At 38.2% G+C, this 17,985-nt stretch overlaps 2 protein-coding genes across 5 annotated transcripts in view; one reads left to right on the top strand and one right to left on the bottom strand.

Annotated features, from left to right (window-relative positions):
• Nucleotides 1-1,173: 1,173 nt before the first annotated feature.
• ANKUB1 (ankyrin repeat and ubiquitin domain containing 1) lies at nucleotides 1,174-17,548 on the bottom strand. 3 transcript variants are annotated; one of them, XM_039358022.1, is made up of 7 exons: nucleotides 17,422-17,548; nucleotides 12,242-12,545; nucleotides 8,947-9,090; nucleotides 6,209-6,425; nucleotides 5,504-5,618; nucleotides 4,199-5,128; nucleotides 1,174-2,162 (listed from the first exon to the last, which is right to left on the bottom strand). In XM_039358022.1, exons 2-7 carry the CDS (start codon nucleotides 12,329-12,331, stop codon nucleotides 2,078-2,080), a joined length of 1,581 nt encoding a protein of 526 aa, XP_039213956.1. In that variant the 5' UTR covers nucleotides 12,332-12,545; nucleotides 17,422-17,548; the 3' UTR covers nucleotides 1,174-2,077. The 3 variants fall into 3 exon arrangements, with proteins under 3 accessions (XP_039213956.1, XP_039213958.1, XP_039213957.1); XM_039358024.1 differs by having other exon boundaries at nucleotides 8,989-9,090; XM_039358023.1 differs by having other exon boundaries at nucleotides 17,405-17,479.
• Nucleotides 17,549-17,587: 39 nt separating this feature from the next.
• The window catches only part of RNF13 (ring finger protein 13), a 39,854-nt gene continuing 39,456 nt past the window's right edge, over nucleotides 17,588-17,985 (top strand). Inside the window, exon 1 of one of the 2 annotated variants that reach the window (XM_039358025.1) lies at nucleotides 17,588-17,735. The gene's annotated coding sequence lies outside the window, so the exon portion shown is untranslated. The remainder of the gene's footprint in view (nucleotides 17,736-17,985) is intronic. The other variant, XM_039358026.1, reaches the window with a different exon arrangement.

The raw sequence follows: 17,985 nt of genomic DNA, 5'->3' as shown, positions 1-17,985 counted from the left end.
TGTGTGCTGCTTGCATCCTGTGGATGGGGCTTTGCTTGTTTGTGCGGCCCAGTTGCTGATATGCCATGGCCTGGTACCGGTCCACAGACTGGGGATTGGGGATCCCTGATCTAACTAATGCAAACTATAAATAGTCCTCATCTTAAAATCACAATTGGGATCAGATCTTAAAATCACAATTGGGATCACTAAGCAATGGAAGTGAGTCACACTTGATTTTAGACCTTTTTTGCTGCTGTTGTTAAGCCAATCATTTCCCCCATTGACTTTGCTTGTCGGAAGCCTCTTGAAAGGTCACCAAAGGTAATCACACGGCCTTGCCATGCTTGGGTAAATATATGCCACTTGCCAAGTGCCCAAATTCTGATCACATGACTTTGGGAACATTGTGATGTCATAAATGTGAGGACCAGCCACCACTTTTTTCAGCACTGTCTTAACTTCAAATGATTGTTAGACAAATAGTCATAAGTCATGGACTATTTGTAGAGAGGAACAACGGTTTATCTTGATCATGACACTATTCCTATTGGTATAGTGCAAGGAGGGTACTTGTCCCTTTGCAGTGGGATCACATTTAGCATTTAGCATGTGATCCCCCAAATACTTCATTGCATGCTGCTCAGAATGGTCCTATCCAATTCTATACCCCTGCTTTTGAACCTACGTTCCTTCCATCCATCCATCCATCCATTCATGCAGCTATTCACTTGCTATACAACACTGGGTAGCTAACAACCCCCTAAAACGTCAAAAAATAACAACAGAACAGCAATGCAATAAAAGTTTTCAAATGACAAAGAGACATTGATATGCACACTTTGGGTATGATTGTTCAGTCAGATCTCCACCCCTCCAATGATAGCATACTCCAGTCATATTAAACCCTTAAATAACAATATATGACCGTGAAAGCAATTCACATGCTGTAGAATTTCATGAATTAGATTTAATGGCAGCAAAAAAGGGAAAGCATACAACATCTTGGAAATGAAAAAAGTGAACCTCCAGCTCTCACTTATTAGATTTTCCTTTCTCTCTTGCTGTAAGAGATCATAGAAATAGCAGTGTTTCTGGCAATAAAGTTCCAGCATATCTTGCCTCACCCCCATAACTGCTATAATGTATTGCTCTCCAAGTAGATTCAACTCAATAAATTAGTACAAAAGATAATTGATATGTCAATAATGATTTAATAGGAACATATGAATTCTAAGTAGTAGCAGAAATACATTTCAAAAGCATCAAAAATGTTTTATAAATTAGGATCAATTATATCTGACTAATTTGGGAATGGCATTATAGTAGAATTCAGACTTATCAATCTTCAAGCTAGGATGATAGTACTTTTTGACATGCAAAATATTTTCATCCACATAATATGTAAGCTAAGATTATTTTTAGTATTCAGAGGATTCCTCTGAATACCAACTTCTTTGCCCACCACAATCTTTCTCAAGTGACAAATATCTGTAGCTCGGGTATAGGATGAGGGTGAAAATTTGTTCTCCGAGCTTGTGGGTTGGTTTCTGAACATTTCATTACCAGTCTAGGTAACGTCTTCAGTTTAGGGTTTTAGGGGGATGTCAGTGTTCTTCTGTTTATAAGTTAAACAGAATATAAACAGAGGAACACTGGCACTTCCATCCCCTAAATCCTGCTGAACATGTTACCAACCGGGTAACAAAATGTTTGGAAACCAAGCCACAAGCTCGGAGAATGAACCTTCACCCTCATCTTTCTCAAAGTCTCCAACCTATTCCATTTCAGTGCCATTGCTTCAGATGAAGCTTCAGAAAAATTAGTGTGCAGATTGCCTATGTTTCTGTTTAAAGAATCCCCAATAGGAGTCATCCAAAATGTTCAAAAATTATGTATTACTGCTTCATATTTATATAAACCTTTTGTTATGCTTAATCCTTTTGAAATGTGAATGGCACTTCAATGCATTGGAAGGAGTGGAAAAGGGAATATTCCAGTATTTTCAGTATATGTATTAAGATAGGAACAATGCAAGATGCATTGTTTCTGTAAACCTTTTTGGTTAGTCTATTATATATATTTCATCTGAGTCTTCTTAGTATGTAGGGTTACATACACTTTTTCTAGCTAGGGTTCTTGCAATGTCCAATTGTTGCAGCCAAGGCTTCTCTTTAAACTCACTGCAATAAAAGACATAGACATTTGTTACTTTGAGGCCATATATAAGATATCAATTAATTATAAACACACACAAAAAACAAGTACACCCCAACTATTCCATCATTTACAAAATTAAGTGTGATAATGTTGAGTCTGGACTCCTAGTACATATTAAGAGAAAACATACTCTGAAAATAAAGGTAAGTACCTGGGAGAAAACTCCACTCTGTGATATGTTATTTATGCTCATGTTCAAAGATACAGTTGTTTACTGTGATTTGCACTTTGATAAATAGACAATATATAAAGGTAAAGGTTACCTTCACACTGAAGTGGTACCTATTTATTTGCATTTGCATGCTTTCGAACTGCTAGGTGGGTAGGAACTGGAGCCAGTACCAAGAACTCACCCTGTCGCATACTCAAGCTGTCAGCTTTCCAGCTGACAAGCTCAGTGTCTTTAACTGCTGAGCTATTGTGCCCCCTCAATATATATGTATCATAAAATAAACACAAATAAATTGGTTGCTAAATTAATGTATTTTTGGATCTGACATATTGCACTGAACAGTAAAAACTAATCCATCCTCTGTATTTGATTCCCTAACCCAGGGGTAGGCAACCTTGGCTCTTTTATGACTCGTGGACCTCAACTCCCAGAATTCCTGAGCCAGCCATGCTGAGGGGAAAGGGAGTTTCCAAGCTGAGCCATGCTGGCTCAGGAATTCTGGGAGTTGAAGTCCACGAGTCATAAAAGAGCCAAGGTTGCCTACCCCTGCCCTAACCTCTTCTCAGAAGCTTCTCCCTAGAGCAGTGATTCTCAACCTTTTTAATGCCACGACCCCAACTGGTCGTAAGTCGAGGACTACTCAACTGGTCGTAAGTCGAGGACTACTCAATTGGTGCAGCACCATTTGTAGAATGGACTTTTGGCGGGCTCAGCAGAGCAGAGACAGCCTGGACAATTCCTATTGGCTTTTGAAAGCCAATAGAATTAGACTCTATTCAAGAGAGTCTATTCTATTGGCTTTCAAAAGCCAAAAGAATAAAAGAGAGTAGCACAGCTAAGGAAAAGGGGGAAAAATGGCATACTGCGTTGTTTGGCGACCCCCGTGAAATGGTTGTTCGACCCCAAATGGGATCCCGACCCACAGGTTGAGAACCACTGCCCTAGAGAATGTTGGAAACTTGAGAGATGTTGTCTAATGAAGTGGATCAAAAAACATTTTTTCAGGAGAGGACAATCCACACTATTTATTTAATAGTTTTTTTTAAAAATGTATTTCATGATTCTGCAAATCAGCTAAAATCAACTTGCTTAGCATTGACCAGACTCTCCCACTCCTTTCTAAGCTGATTATAGTTTACTGGAATTACTGTTGCCACTTGATGGCAGTATCTGTTCATCAGAATGTTTAGATTTTCAGCAGCTCCTCCAAATGATAATTGTAATTGGCAATAATACATGATGGTTAATTATGAAGCACTCTTCACTTCTTTTTAACATCTACATGAAGCAGCTGAGACAGATAACCTGTCACACAGGTTCTGGTATCCTCAGTATGTTAATGATACCCAGTTATTTACTTTTACCCCAGGTCAAACAGGTGATGTGGTAAACTGTATCATTTGTAAAATGTTCTGAATACTTCTGTCACAGAAAAAAGGCCCAAGGCTGGGTAGACTGTACATCAGACATATCAAACTCGCGACGTCACGTGACGTCACGCAACGTATTGGACCTTTTTTGCCATTGCCGGCAATGGGGTGGACGCGGCTCCGGTATGATGAAACCGGCCAACGGGCCGGCAGTTTGACACCCCTGGTCTACATGCAGGCCTCTCAACATTTGGGTTGATGCCCCCTGGCCCTGTGTAATCACATTGTCAATTATGGCAACAAATCACTATTTTTGCCACAGGTTTTCCAGTTTAATTTTGGGATAGAGGCATCTCTTTAAGACTGGGAATGGAAGCATAAGATCTCCACAAGGAAAAAAAAAACTTCTGATGCCACTTTCTAACTTATGTATTTCTGAATAAAGACTGATACATACCTGGCTATAGCTAAGCAGTAAATTGCATTCTGTCTTGGAGTTCTTCCACAGTATTTTGAAAATGAATCCAGAGAAGGATTTAGCAGAAACTCTACATTAGGTATGGAATAATAATAAGCTGGCTTGAGGACAGAATTAGAAGGTAGAGGAACTCTTGCTAAACACATATTTTGGTCCATATATTCTTCACTAAGCCGTGTGTTCTTCTTCCTAGGCTTCCTTTTTTGGCAGTGTCTGTCTTTGTTACCTCTCTTCTTTGCACCTGCCACTGGAGGAAATCTAACATTTTTCTCCTTGAGGTACATATCAGATATGGTCACATGGTACCAAGATTGCTCATGTTGAAAGCGATTATTTAAATCTGGCAGTGTACAACCTCTGCTGCTTGCATGTTTGATCGTGGCTGAGCAAAAGCCTCTGGAGGTCATTTCTGGTTTTGTGAAACCATCCACAAAGACAACGTCCCCAACTCGTGTTCTGAAGACTGCAGCAGGGTTGCACTTCTTGGATGAATAGATATTATTTTGAGATTTAAGAAGCCACAACTTTAACTTAATATAGATTTTCATGGGCAGAGAGAATGTAGGGTAAGAAACCACTGACCATAACTTGGTGATTAAATACAATACACAGTCTTTATGTCTGTGCTGGATACATAGCTGCAATGGAGTCTGCCCTGCAGAATTTTGACATTCAAGGGATAAGGCACTGTAATTAACAAATGCTTTCAGTATCATAAGTTGGCCTGCTTCTGCAGCTGCATGAACGGGACTTTTCATGTTGTTGGAATGATCGTCTTCCTGGCACCATTCACGATAAGGATGTACACCTATTGTTTCAGTGGGCTTCACTCCCTTTTTCAGGAGCCAAGTTGAAACCTGAAGGTGTCCGAAAAAGGCTGCCATGTAAAGAGCTACTTTCATTTGATATCTGAAAGAACATGTGTACAAAAAGAAAAGAAAAGAAAAGAAATTGGTATAGCATTTCCAAAATCATGTGTCACCACAATTACAGTAGAGAAGTCACTATGCATTTACATAAAGAGTCGCTGATGTTACCCAGCACTGATTTATAAGTAACAACCAGCACTCTAAAAGGTCTTGGAAGCCTATTGTAACAATGCAGCAAAGGCAAAATAGGTACAATGTTGCAATAGAATACTTGACCTTCTTGATTTTAACTTTCACTTTCTTTTCATCTAGTCCCTCTATCCTTCAGTTCTCACCACTTAATGACTATCTTGGAATAAACATTCTCATCTAAAATAAAACTGAATTTCAAAAAGTGTATGTTGAATCTGCATACCTGAGTATTGGTTCTTCCTTTGACAGATAGTACTGGATTTTGGGTTTGCTTCCTAGGATACAGCTGGTCAAGAGTTCTCTCCATCCATTCCAAACATCCAAATGAAGAGTTGTGCCTGTTAACAGAAAACATTGTCATTTAGTTTTGCTTCTATCTTTGTTGGTTAGAAGGTACCACTCATTCTCTTCTGAAGTACTAGATTTTAATATCTATAGTAGCAGAAAAGCTTTAAAAAAATCACATGAACTATACCAGGAAAAGTGAAGTTTAGATTTAGAAAAGGACTTATTTATATAGTACTATGGATACAATGTGAAACTGAATCAATATTAATTCTGAAGAATAGCTAAATTACCTAACTATAAACATCCTTCAAAATGTTCAGTTTTAATTGCTTATCAGTTGCTTATGTTCTAACATTTTAAAATAGTCAATCATGTGCGGGTATTAGAATTTGAAAAGACAGTAATATGGCACTGCCAAATATGAAGATCGTATTTCATTTTCTCTCAGTAAAATTGTAAATATTTCTTATAATATAGTTCTGTATATGGCTACTCAGAAATAGCTTACTTTAGATTCACTGTGACTCATAAACCATCTGAGATAAAGACATCTAGACTACAATTTTGAGTAACCTAGATAAGATTTGAAGGTCCTATACTTATCAACTAAAACAGATATAATATGCAAACAGTCTTATACCTATATCTAACTGATAATTGTTCAGAGTATTGCAGTCAAACATCTCCCTGCCCTCTGGAGTCCTGAGACAATAAATGCTACTTGGAAAACCACATTTCAAGGTCACTAAAGTTTTCAGCTCTGAGACCTTTGATGAAAGAAGATAAATCCTTCCCCTTATGGGCAATTTTTCATGAGTGACCGCATTGTATACATAGAAAATTGGCTTGTCTTCTTCCTGGTGGAGAAAGGAGAAAACAATATTAATGAACAAAAAAACATAATGTATATGACATGTCTTCAATAATTTAGTTCCCTTTAGATTTGTTGAACTACAACACTACATTTCTACATTTCTACAATTATAATTAAAACTCCTAGTCAGAATATCCAAATATTTGGTAGACATTGGTTTGAGAAAGGCAATTTTGAATGTATGTGCAAGAAATGTCCCTCACATATATAGCTAAGGCAGTAAGGTTTATCTTACAATTTGTTACAGTAGATTACAATTTGTTATTAACTGTAAATAAAATAAATTAGATTGTGATTTTTTTCCTCCTGACTCTACCCACCTTGTGAAGCATAGCCTTATCATGCCATTCAAGAATCAAATGCAGCCTTAGGCTTGAACAATGTTGTATATGCTCTGAGAATTAGGTTTAAAACTGTACCTTCTTAAGAACAGTTCTGGTAGTCTTTGGATAATGTGAACATTCTTTTTTTCCAGGCTTAATTTCCATCTCCAGAATGAGAATAATCACTAGTATGCTTCTCAGAATGAAAGTATGAAGCCAGAAATCATATAGAATATTTTCCATAATTAAGAGAGTTGCAATGGAAGTGTGCTTGTTTCTCATGTGGGATCTAAAGCTTGGCTACAGACATCTATAATTATTAATGAACTTGTATGAATGCAGTTCCTTTCTAGTCTAATTTTTTTTTGCCTTATTTAGAAATTAAGTCATGCTGAGATCAAAGACTAGATTGAGAAAAAGACAGAAGCTCTAATGCTTTTCTTGTTTTTATGTCCTATGTATCAAGTAACATTGTGCCAAGAACAATAATTTTGGCTAACTAACTTCTGAATTGATAAAATAAGTAAGACAGGAGCAATAATTTCTGGTTTCTCAATTTAGTTGCAAGCAATTTTCCCTTTCCTGTTTATACTGTATATTAGCTTCAAAGAAAAAAATGAAAATTTCTTATTTTCCTTCCTCTTTGAAGAAAAGGCTATCTACAATATTTGTAACAAACATTTGGATTAAGCCAGTATTCACATCACGGCACAGCAATTCCTCATTTATATTTTAAAAAATAATGTGCAATTATGGCACATAAGTCATATCTCATTTTCACACTGCAGTCATGATATAACCATGTTTTAGTCAAGATTCTATCTTACACAAAATTATGTATGTATCCTTCTGTTCCTCAAGCAGGCAGAAAAGTATGATTGCAGTTAATTTTGTAAGACCAGTAAAATCATGACCAAAAATAGTTGAAGATTGGTAGGGCAACAGAAAGGTTTAGGGGGAAGCAGAAGAAGTGCACAAGGCATATCAGGAAAATTCCCTCCCATAAGCACCTGGTATGAACTGCCATAATGAACCCCCCAAGAGAGATGAATTATGCCTTTTGTACTTTTCTCTCAATGTTGTACACAAGTATAATATCCACTATTGTGGGATTTGTACTGTAATGTCATTATATATACTTCCTCATTTTCTCCCCTCTGTCACCCTCCCACTTGGACCTGTTTCATCCCCAATCCAGTCTCCATCCCACTGGGCTATGTTTAGAATTGTATTCAAGCGTTGTTTGAAGGACCGGTTGCAGAGAAGGAGGAAAGGTTGAGAAAGATGGTGTTTTGGGTATGCTGTTTTCTGACTTACAATACTACCTTGGCTCTAACTGAAACCTATCAGCTGGGCCTGAGATTAAGACTGTGTAATGAGGACAGTTTTAAAAAACTCTAAAAACAGTTAGTGGGTATCTTCATGCTGCACTTAAGGGATGTGAGGATGAGCTATGTTTGTATGTTTTTTTGGAAATGTACTGCTGCCATTAGAGGAGTCTATCAGATTCCACCAAAGACTGTTTTTTTTTTTTTTTGCTGAAGATTCCATTAAACCTGATATACACCTCCATCCACCATTCTCAATCACTCTTATTAGGCATAGTATCATGCTTTGCACCACAATGACGGAGAACAACCAATGAACAAATCAAACTTTAGAATACATAGCATAACATACCCCCCCAAAAAATATATGAATTGTTCGTATGAAAGAACTTCTTAAAACATTTAAAAGTTCATTGCAATCAGAATGACACTAAGGATTCTCACTGTCTTTATGCATTCTTGCTTTATTATTTGAAGATTACTGTATTGGTGGCACAGCAGTTAGAGTGCAGTACTGCAGGCCACTTTAGCTGTGTTCAGCAGGTCAGCAGTTCAAATTTCACCGGCTCAAGGTTGACTCAGCCTTCCATCCTTCCGGGATAGGTAAAATGAGGACCCAGATTGTTGGGGGCAATGTAAATATATATATACATTGCTTACTGGTGTACACCGCTTAGAGAGTGCTTGCACTTAAAGCGGTATATAAGTCTCATAAATAAATAAATAAAAATAAATAAATTTCATTTGAAGATCAGATTCTTCTGATTACTCTTAAGTGATGCTAGCATAAGTTCTATAAAGTAGAGAGAGAATTTCTGTATTAGGCAGCCTTTTTGTTCTTTTTAAATCATACCTTGATGACACATTTAACTGAGGAAGAAACTGTAATGCCTACATCAGCAAGTACCCAGTTGTCCTTTAGTACTGCTCCTGCATATATCAGCTCCAAGTATCTCCTGCCCTTTTTGTCTTCAGAAAGTGGAACATGAAAATAATCCTTAACAGAAGAAAACAGATTATTATTTTTTATAAAAAAAATAGACACTAAAAGTTCAAGGTACTATCCAAGTTATCATTCAATAGCCATAGTTGTAGGAACTATGGGGAAGGGTTGGAACTCAATAACAGGGCTATGGTTTACATATAGAATGTTTAGGCTCTATCCCTGACCTCCAAATGTAGAGTTGAAGAACCCTTTTCTGAAATTATGGAGAACAACTATCAGTCAGTGTGGACCAATTTCCTTCAATCTGTCACTCTTTATTGCACTAGACCAGAAGTCTCCAACCTTTCTTGGTTGGCAGACCTGAGGAAAAGGGAGGGAGAAGCGTTTTATGTATGTGTGCGCGCACACACACACACACAAACGAGGCCATGAGTGTGCGCGATGCAAATGGGGCACTGCTAGTGCCCGCATGACACTCACTAGCACTGCCCTGTTTTCGCGCTGACATGGTGCTCCATTTTCACGCTGCATGGTGCCATTTTTGCGCTGCACTGCACCCATTTGCATAGCAGCAGTGCCCCATTTTTGCTGCACGGTGTCCCATTTTTGCCACACAGCATCCCATTTGCATAGTGGCAGCAGCGTTAGCATGAGTGAGGGTAAGTGCATGCATTGACCAGCCTGTTCCACAGTCCGATGGCCAGGAGGTCATAGCCCGGTAGTGGTCCAAGGACCGCAGTTTGGGGACCCCTGCACTAGACCTCAATTTCCATTATCCTACACAACATCCCATATAGAAGTTAAAGTCCAATGCATTCAAAGGGCAAGGATTTGAAGAAGATGAATGCAAATATTAAGCTAGATAAACCAGTGCTTTATTTTGGTATAAGGTACTTTCCTATGCCCATAACTAATATAAACATGCCACAGCCAAAATTCTCTGAATAATATTCTAGGACTACATAGTATTTAGCTAAAAATTTGAATCAGTAACAATAAATGATTTCTGCTCTTGCATTGGAATCAATGTGAATGGTCCGATTGTACTTGCAGTGGAAGAAGCAGTACCAGATCCTGTACTCTTGTTGTTTCTGTGTGGAGCCTCTTAGCACCAGGCTCTGTTCTGGTAATATTAATGGTCTGAATTTTTTTATATGCACTGTTTTAAATCTGTTTTTTTTTTTTACTCAATGGTTTCTATTATTCTATAAGTAAAGTTAAGTTACATAGGACTGAGTTGTTTTAGTTGCAATCCTATGCCCACAGTCAGGCTTCTCTAAATTCTATTGTGTAGTTACAGCAGAGCCTTCATGCTGTAATAAATAGTTTTTCTGCAGAAAAGAGTTATTAACAAACAAAAAAATCTGTAATTCACATTAGTTAAAGTGTGTGTGTGTGTGTGTGTGTGTGTGTGTGTGTGTGTATGCCTGCGCACGTATGTTCTATCCTCCAGGTTTAAGTCCTTGATTTGTTTTCTTTCTACCTTTTGAGATATTGTGGCATTCTCTTCAAGGTCACGGAAAACAGCTGCAGTTGAGGTATGTTTACATAATTATTCTCTCCAGCTTGAGAAGTGTATAATCCCCTCCTTGCTAGTTTCAGCCCTTCATAGGGAATCCCTTTGAATGTAATAAGGCATCATTTGGAGCAAACATGTTAAAAGGAATGCAGAGTGTGCATATCTTTGTATGTAGCTATTTTGCTATGCCATATTCACACATATTGATATAAGTTTAATGGTGGCATAATAAATTATGAAGATGAAAAAGATGACATTTTACTTTTCTATTCTTTTCAACCCAACAGAATGTTGCAAATGGACTCAGGACTTTGTTCATATGTTTTTATGTTTATCAGCAAGGTAACTCTGCAAAAACTGAATAGAACAGGGGTCCCCAACCCCTGGTCCATGTACCAGTACTGGGCCATGACATGCCAGCAACCGAGCCACACAAACAAGCAAAGCCCATCCATGGGATGCAGGCAGCACACAAAACCACACACCCTCCGGTCTGCGGGAAAACTTGTCTCCATGGAACTGGTCCCTGGTGCCCCAAAGGTTGAGGACCTCTGGAATAGAACAAGAGAAAATTTGGTGGGGAGAATCTGAAAAAAAATAATTAAGTTTGAAATCAGGCCAAATCAAGATTGGGGGGCAGCAGAGAAAAACATGTAAGAAAAAAAATCCCTCAGTGTATTTCTCTAAGACAGTGATGGCGAACCTTTTAGAGACCGAGTGCCCAAAAACCTCACTCCTCCGGCCCGCCCTGGTCCGCCTCCGCTCTGCCTCCCCGCAGGTCCACTCAGCACAGATCGCTCAGGCGGCTTTGCAGCGCCATGGCGGCCATGCCCTCCACCCAAACCCCATAGCATCATCTGCACATGATGGGGCACGAGGGTGGAGTCTTGCCCCTGCTGCCCGGCTGCCATGTGCTTGGCTGTGCTGCTCCGCGTGGGCCGCGCCTGGAGGAGACTTTCCTCCAGGTAGGCTACTGATGAGGAGGGGGTTGTGGGTGGAGGTAAGGCTGGGGCAACAGCTCGCGTGCCCACAGAGAGGGCTCCGAGTGCCACCTCTGGCACCCATGCCATAGGTTTGCCATCACTGCTCTTAAGAGAAGCATTTGGGCAGTTGCTCAGAATGCTGCTGACTGTTTCATTCTAAGTTTGCTTTCTCACATGACTAAGAGCAGGGCTATGATTAAGGAGTTGAAAAAAAAATCCCAAGAGCCAGGTTCTGCATGCTTTCTCTATCTGGTTTGTATTCTGCCATTAAAGGAAATAATACTAAACCATAAATACAGGAATCCTTAGGTTCCTTATGTACTTCAGCTCCAATGAATTCTGTGTAAATATGCTACTCATGTAGCTTGTGTTACTAGTTATTTTTTTCTTTGTTAACCTCTCACATTCAAACAAAATAAACAACTCTCCCATATAATGTACGTTGAGAGAGTTTTCAAATTATTTGCAGACTAATTTTCTAGAAAGTAACTGCTCAAAAAAAAAAGTCATAAGATAATTCTAGTTTCATGTAACTTAGTGATAGTAACTTAAACAACTTTCACAAAAAGCTTTGTATATGCCGTAAAAGAGATTTTTCTTCATTTTGGCAGTGAATTTTATTACTGATTTCAATTTTTCACATGGACAGAAAGTCAAAAGTTCTAAAAAAGAAGCAATTTGATAAAGATCAAGTTCTTACCTTTATCATCAGTTTTACATCTTGCACAGTTTTCTCTGGTGAAATATCAAAAGACTCACAGAGTCCTTCAAAAGCAACAAATATTCTCATTTTGAAAGATGATATTTGGATTCTTCAAATGTCTTTAATAAGCCTCATCTTACCATAACAGAGGTGAAAAAAATTTGTGCTGTAAGTATCCAGTCTAAACTTGCACAACTTGCTCCCAATTTTGTGCTATAAGTATCCAGTCTAAACTTGCACATCCTTCTTTAAAAGCAAAAGGTACCCTGGAAAATCCTCTGAAGCAGCCAGCCCATGGAATCTGAGAAACAGTAAGAAGAATTTGATCATAGGTTGAGTTAAAAAGAACAAAAAGTTTGCTTTAGAAACCTGATTAAACTTTCAAACCACGTATTGACCAAGGCAAGCATGAACAAGATTTCAGCATGTATATGCCTGGTCCCAGCCAATCATACAGCAGTATTTGCTCAAAATACAATCTCTCGGCTTAAATTATTTACCTAATTGTTCATAACAACCTTTAAACTTTCTGTAATGAAATCTAAGCTTTGTACTCATGTTACCATGACAACTTTGTAAACCTGTTAATGTGACTAGCCTTGCCAGCTTAGTTTGGAAACCAACAGGATCTGGCAACAGCTTGAGATTTTCAGCAATACATAAATAAGAAAATTGGGGGGAAAACAAATGTATAACTATTTTATATTCTTGTACTCTACTGTTTCCTTTAGAAAAGGGAAATATTTTTTCTATCTATAAGGAGAAAAAGATTCTGGGAGAGGACCCCAGACTTCACAGATTTCTGAAAGGCTAAGAGATTTGGGGCCTCCCTGGTTATCAAATGGGAAACTGACATAATATATCAATAAACACACTCAACAACCCATAGGACATCAGTTTTTTACTCCCTACTCAATGCTAAATCATTCACAAAGCATTTTATTTACTCTCACCATGCTTTATTTCAAACACATATTGTTCCTGAAGAATTCACCAATCAGCCTTCAACATTATATTCACACAAAACATTCAATAGAGGCTTATTCTGAAGCAGAAAATGTACAATGAGTTTTGTGTCGTTCATTACTCAGTGACTAAAAAGTACAAATATGGTTTACAGACCAATGTCTAGCATAAAACACTTTCTAAATGTTGCCTCTTGCTATCTTTTATATTCTTTGAATCAGATTTTTGCCAAACATCTTTCCAGGTACATTTAATAATCCAATTAATACCTCATTTTCTACATTCACTTATTTTTATATTTATTTTTATCAGTGAATCACAAATGCAAATATTTTAATAACCCTAGTGTTTTCCCTTTTCTGAGTTTGAACTCATAGTGTCAAATACAATATTCTATTTTCTAGTTCAAAAATCATATCTTTAATAAATTTCCCTTCAGTAAAAAGAATTGAAAATTGCTGTGGTCTGGTTTCTCTTCAATAAAGGGTTGGAAATTATTATGGTCTAGTTGACAATAACAGCAGAAGCACAATAGTTTTGACTTCCCTCAATGAGAGAAAAAGGGAAGCACAATTGTTTTCCTTTTTCTGTAAAAAAAAACAACAGGAATTGGAGTTTGCTGGAGAAACATTGAAGTGAAACGTTGAGAATGAAACCATTTTGATTCATGGTTCCACTTGTTGTTGGAACTGTAATTATTGTTCTGTAAGTCCTATTGCCTGGTATAACTTTATAGCATATTTTCTGGCCTTTTGATTTCATGTACATCTTGCCTCTAGAAAGCTGAAACCAAACCTGCCCTTGACTACCTTTCCACTGCTACATTCTGGTATACCAGCAGTAAGTCTAGATGTCCCGCTGTTTGAAGGGGGACAGCCTCCCTTAACTCCAATTTCTTTATATATCCTAATTTTTTTTTTATTTGCAACCCAAATAACAGGATTTCTCATTCTTGTTGTTGTTGTTGTGAAAACTATTGTTTATCTAAAAAGTGGAACAAAAATGCAGTTAAATAAAAAATAATTATTTAATATAAAATATGCATGAACTACATTTTTCCCCCTCTGTTCCCGCTTACATTCTTAAGATTATTATCCCAGTTTGGTCACTTAAAACAATTAAAACAATACAAGATCTATAATGTTCTTTATTTTTAATAAATTAACTCCAACAAGCATATCAATGAAAACAACAAATGTTCTTTCATCCGTTCATTATGAGATTAGGAATGTTTTAAGAAACTGACAATGACTGAAAGGACTTTTTTTTCCCCTAATGTCAAAATTTGCAAGAAAGTTATACATTCTAATTAGCACTCCAGAAAGAGCAAAATAATGGTTTTCAAATGTTCAGGGTTTTTTTTTTTTTTTTTTGCTAACCATTCTTATTGCACTTAAAAATTTTTTTTAATATATAGGCCAGATCTTCCTGATATAGCACCCGCAATTATTACTATCACTACAGACACTTCCCTGAGCATCTCTCAGACTTTCCTGTTCTTCTGTATTTTAGGGATTTAAAACACACACACACACACACACAGTTGAAATGAAAAACAAACTTGTTTATTTCTACTCCCCCCTTATTTCTAATTCTAATGATCTGCAACATTAATTGTAAGGTTTTAAATACTGAAATATGTGTTATTAGAATTCATCACAAATCATCCCTTCTTTGATTTTTCATTTGCCTCCATAAAGAGTCAAAGCAATGCTAAGAATTTGCATCCACCTGTTGCTGAAAGAGAAGTAGCAAGAAATTAAGAACATAGAACTTCTTGCAGTGCTATTTTTTTGTGCATTTCCTGCTTCATTCTTTTGCTAGCTGGACAAAAAATGACTCAAGCATTGAGCTGCAGTATTAAGAAAGAAAAATCTCACTTCTTGCAACTCCAGTTTATTTATAAACTCGTTGTTTTAGCTTCATGTATAAGCCAGCATGTGGCTGTCATGGTCTGCTGACACCAATTATTCCTGTGCAAAGATATCATACAACTTGAACACTAATCTGCCACTAAGAAAGGAGAGAATATGTAAGCAGTCTAATATTTGTTTGGATACTGTTTTACAGAAAATATTTATTTTCAACAGCCATTTCTTTTCCATAAAGCTAGTTTACAACTAACAGAAAGTAAGATAACAGATGGTAGGTTACTTCCATTTTTTCAGAGCAGATTTAAGTTGGACAAGTGGTTACATTGTACCTCATGATAGGAAATGATTTAGTTTTCTTGCCTTCTGTGAAATTAAAGACATTTTAGTCAGACTAACTGATATTAACATATGAACGTTTTGAGCAATATTATGTCCTATGCCTATGGGACCTGGGCCCCAAATTTTGTAAAAGGTAAGTAACACCCTTCATGGCTCAGACTAGCAATGACTTCTTAACAGATTGTTCTTATACTTCCTAACAGGAATATCAGGATATTGTACAATTTGTAATGGCTAGTTTAGCACATGTGCATTTTGATAGTGTTGTTGTTTTGATAATCTGAATGAGGTATTTGCATTAAAAGCATGTCACAGAACTGAATTAAATACTGTATACAAACAATTGCACAGCCAACATTAAATGTTAGAGAACTCCTAATCAATAGAAAATTAATAATTCACAAAATAATGACTATTTCTGTTTAATACTAATATTGCAGTATATTGATCTCCCCCCCCCTTAAGGTATATTTTATTTTATTCACTAAATGAATTTTATTATCTCCAATGCCTTGACCATCTGATGCTCACCAAACTTGTAGTACTTCAATCCCCAGTTTGTGACAAAATGAAGGAATTGTTTAATGGAAGGTATGTTGTTCTTTCTCATATAAAAGAATGACCCTATAATCTTTGATATCCTGGGAGGGGGAGTTCTTACTATTGAAGATGAAAATAATAATCCCTATTTGTTAAAGGCATACTGTTAAAATTCTTAAGATGTTTACTGTATTAATACAGAACATTATATGACACAATTATAGTATATTGTTTGGAAGTATGTGATGCCATATGCAGAATCTTGCTATGATTTAGTGAAATACGAACTCAGTCATTTGACCATCTATGGCAGTGGTTCTCAACCTTTTTAATGCCGCGACCCCCAACTGGTTGTAAGTCGAGGACTACCCAACTGGTCATAAGTCTAGGACTACCCAACCGGTCGTAAGTCGAGGACTTTCCCTGCCCGGGAGCACTGCGCATGCATGGTGCCGTCCCCTGCGCCGGCCGAGGCATAGCTGGCAAGCGACAGAGATGGCACAGGCCGACCACCAGCTGGCCCAGCCCAAGGGAGGTAAGGCACCCGCCGGGCCCCACGTGCGCCAGCAACCCTCCCTGCGCCCGCCGGCCTCCCACCTCTGGCCCTCTTTTACTTACATTTTTAGTAATTGCTCAGCAGCGAGGGGTGGAAACTTCCAGACAGCTCGCCTTCGCTGCCTACAACTTGCAGCATCGTTTGCAGAATGGGACTTTTGGCGGGCTCAGCAAGGCAGAGACAGCCTGGACAATTCCTATTGGCTTTTGAAAGCCAATAGAATTAAACTCTATTCAAGAGAGTCTATTCTATTGGCTTTCAAAAGCCAATAGAATAAAAGGGAGTAGCACAGCTAAGGAAAAGGGGAAAAAATGGCGGACTGCATTGTTTGGCGACCTCCGTGAAATGGTCGTTCGACCCCAAATGGGGTCCCAACCCACAGGTTGAGAACCGCTGATCTATGGATAATTTTTAATGTTTGAATGCAGCTAATTATTATTTAATAAATATGACTCATCATTTAATGATTTATATCATTATTTAATAAAACCAAGTATGTCTTAGCCTGATGTGTGATCTTCTGCTGACTTATGTTGTCCAAAACCAGTCTCTATGGTTTGTTTATAGTTAAGTATATTAAGGGAACCCTGAACCTAATGAAACGTGATTCAATCATAGGTGTGCATGCTGTGCAATTACAGCCGGCACACTCACTAATCTTGTCAACTCCAGTTTATAGTTTAATATGTTGCATGAATTCTACTGATTATATTTTATTCGGTAAATTAGGATTAAACTACATTTAACCCAATGTCTGAGTCCAATCATTGCCGTCAATAGAAAAAAAAATCACGTTCATTATCGTTGTAGTCTAGAATTAAATTCTGACACAGAGGAAATAACAAATTCTAAGACACCCACAATTAACCTTAATCGCCTACCCACCTTCCATTTATCCTCACCTTCCTCCTCTCCTTGCCAATCCCGCATCCCTCGGGAGGTGACTGCTTCACTCAAGCCCCACCCCTCCCCAGTAGTCGTCACGTGCGACCAGCCGTGCGCAAACACCGTCTAGTTTGTGAGTTACAGGCAGAGAAAGCCAATCCACGCCATCTGCTTAATCCTCTGTGCCTATACGCGAGCCGGCACGCGAACGGGGGTGGGATTTCCGCAGCTTTCGGCTGAATCGTTGACCGACAGAGGGAGGGCTTGATTATGGCTTCTGGCTGAGCTGCCCTGCGGTCCTTCGTCTGGTCTGGGACTCTCTCCCTTTTCGGTAAGGGTTTTTCCTTCCCACCCAGAGCTTTGGGATCGTGGGCGCGCCTAAGCTTCTTTCCGGAGCTGAACTCTGATTGAGCGTACGGGTTATTCTTTGAGCCCCGGTCGTTGGGAGAGGCGGGGAATCTATTGCTTTCCAGGGCGTGATTTTGTTGCGACTTCTCCCCCCCCCGCCCTTCCCCGTTGATTCTTCTATTCTGTTGTTGGTCTTTGCAAGCGCAGGAGATTGTTGCACGTTCAGGTTGTGC

The sequence above is a fragment of the Crotalus tigris genome, unplaced genomic scaffold, assembly GCF_016545835.1.
Source record: "Crotalus tigris isolate CLP2741 ecotype Arizona unplaced genomic scaffold, ASM1654583v1 scf7180000018970.2248101, whole genome shotgun sequence".
In the NCBI taxonomy this organism is placed as follows: Eukaryota; Metazoa; Chordata; class Lepidosauria; order Squamata; family Viperidae; genus Crotalus; species Crotalus tigris.
Note: the sequence above shows the minus strand (reverse complement) of the source record. Positions and strands in the feature narration are given on the sequence as shown.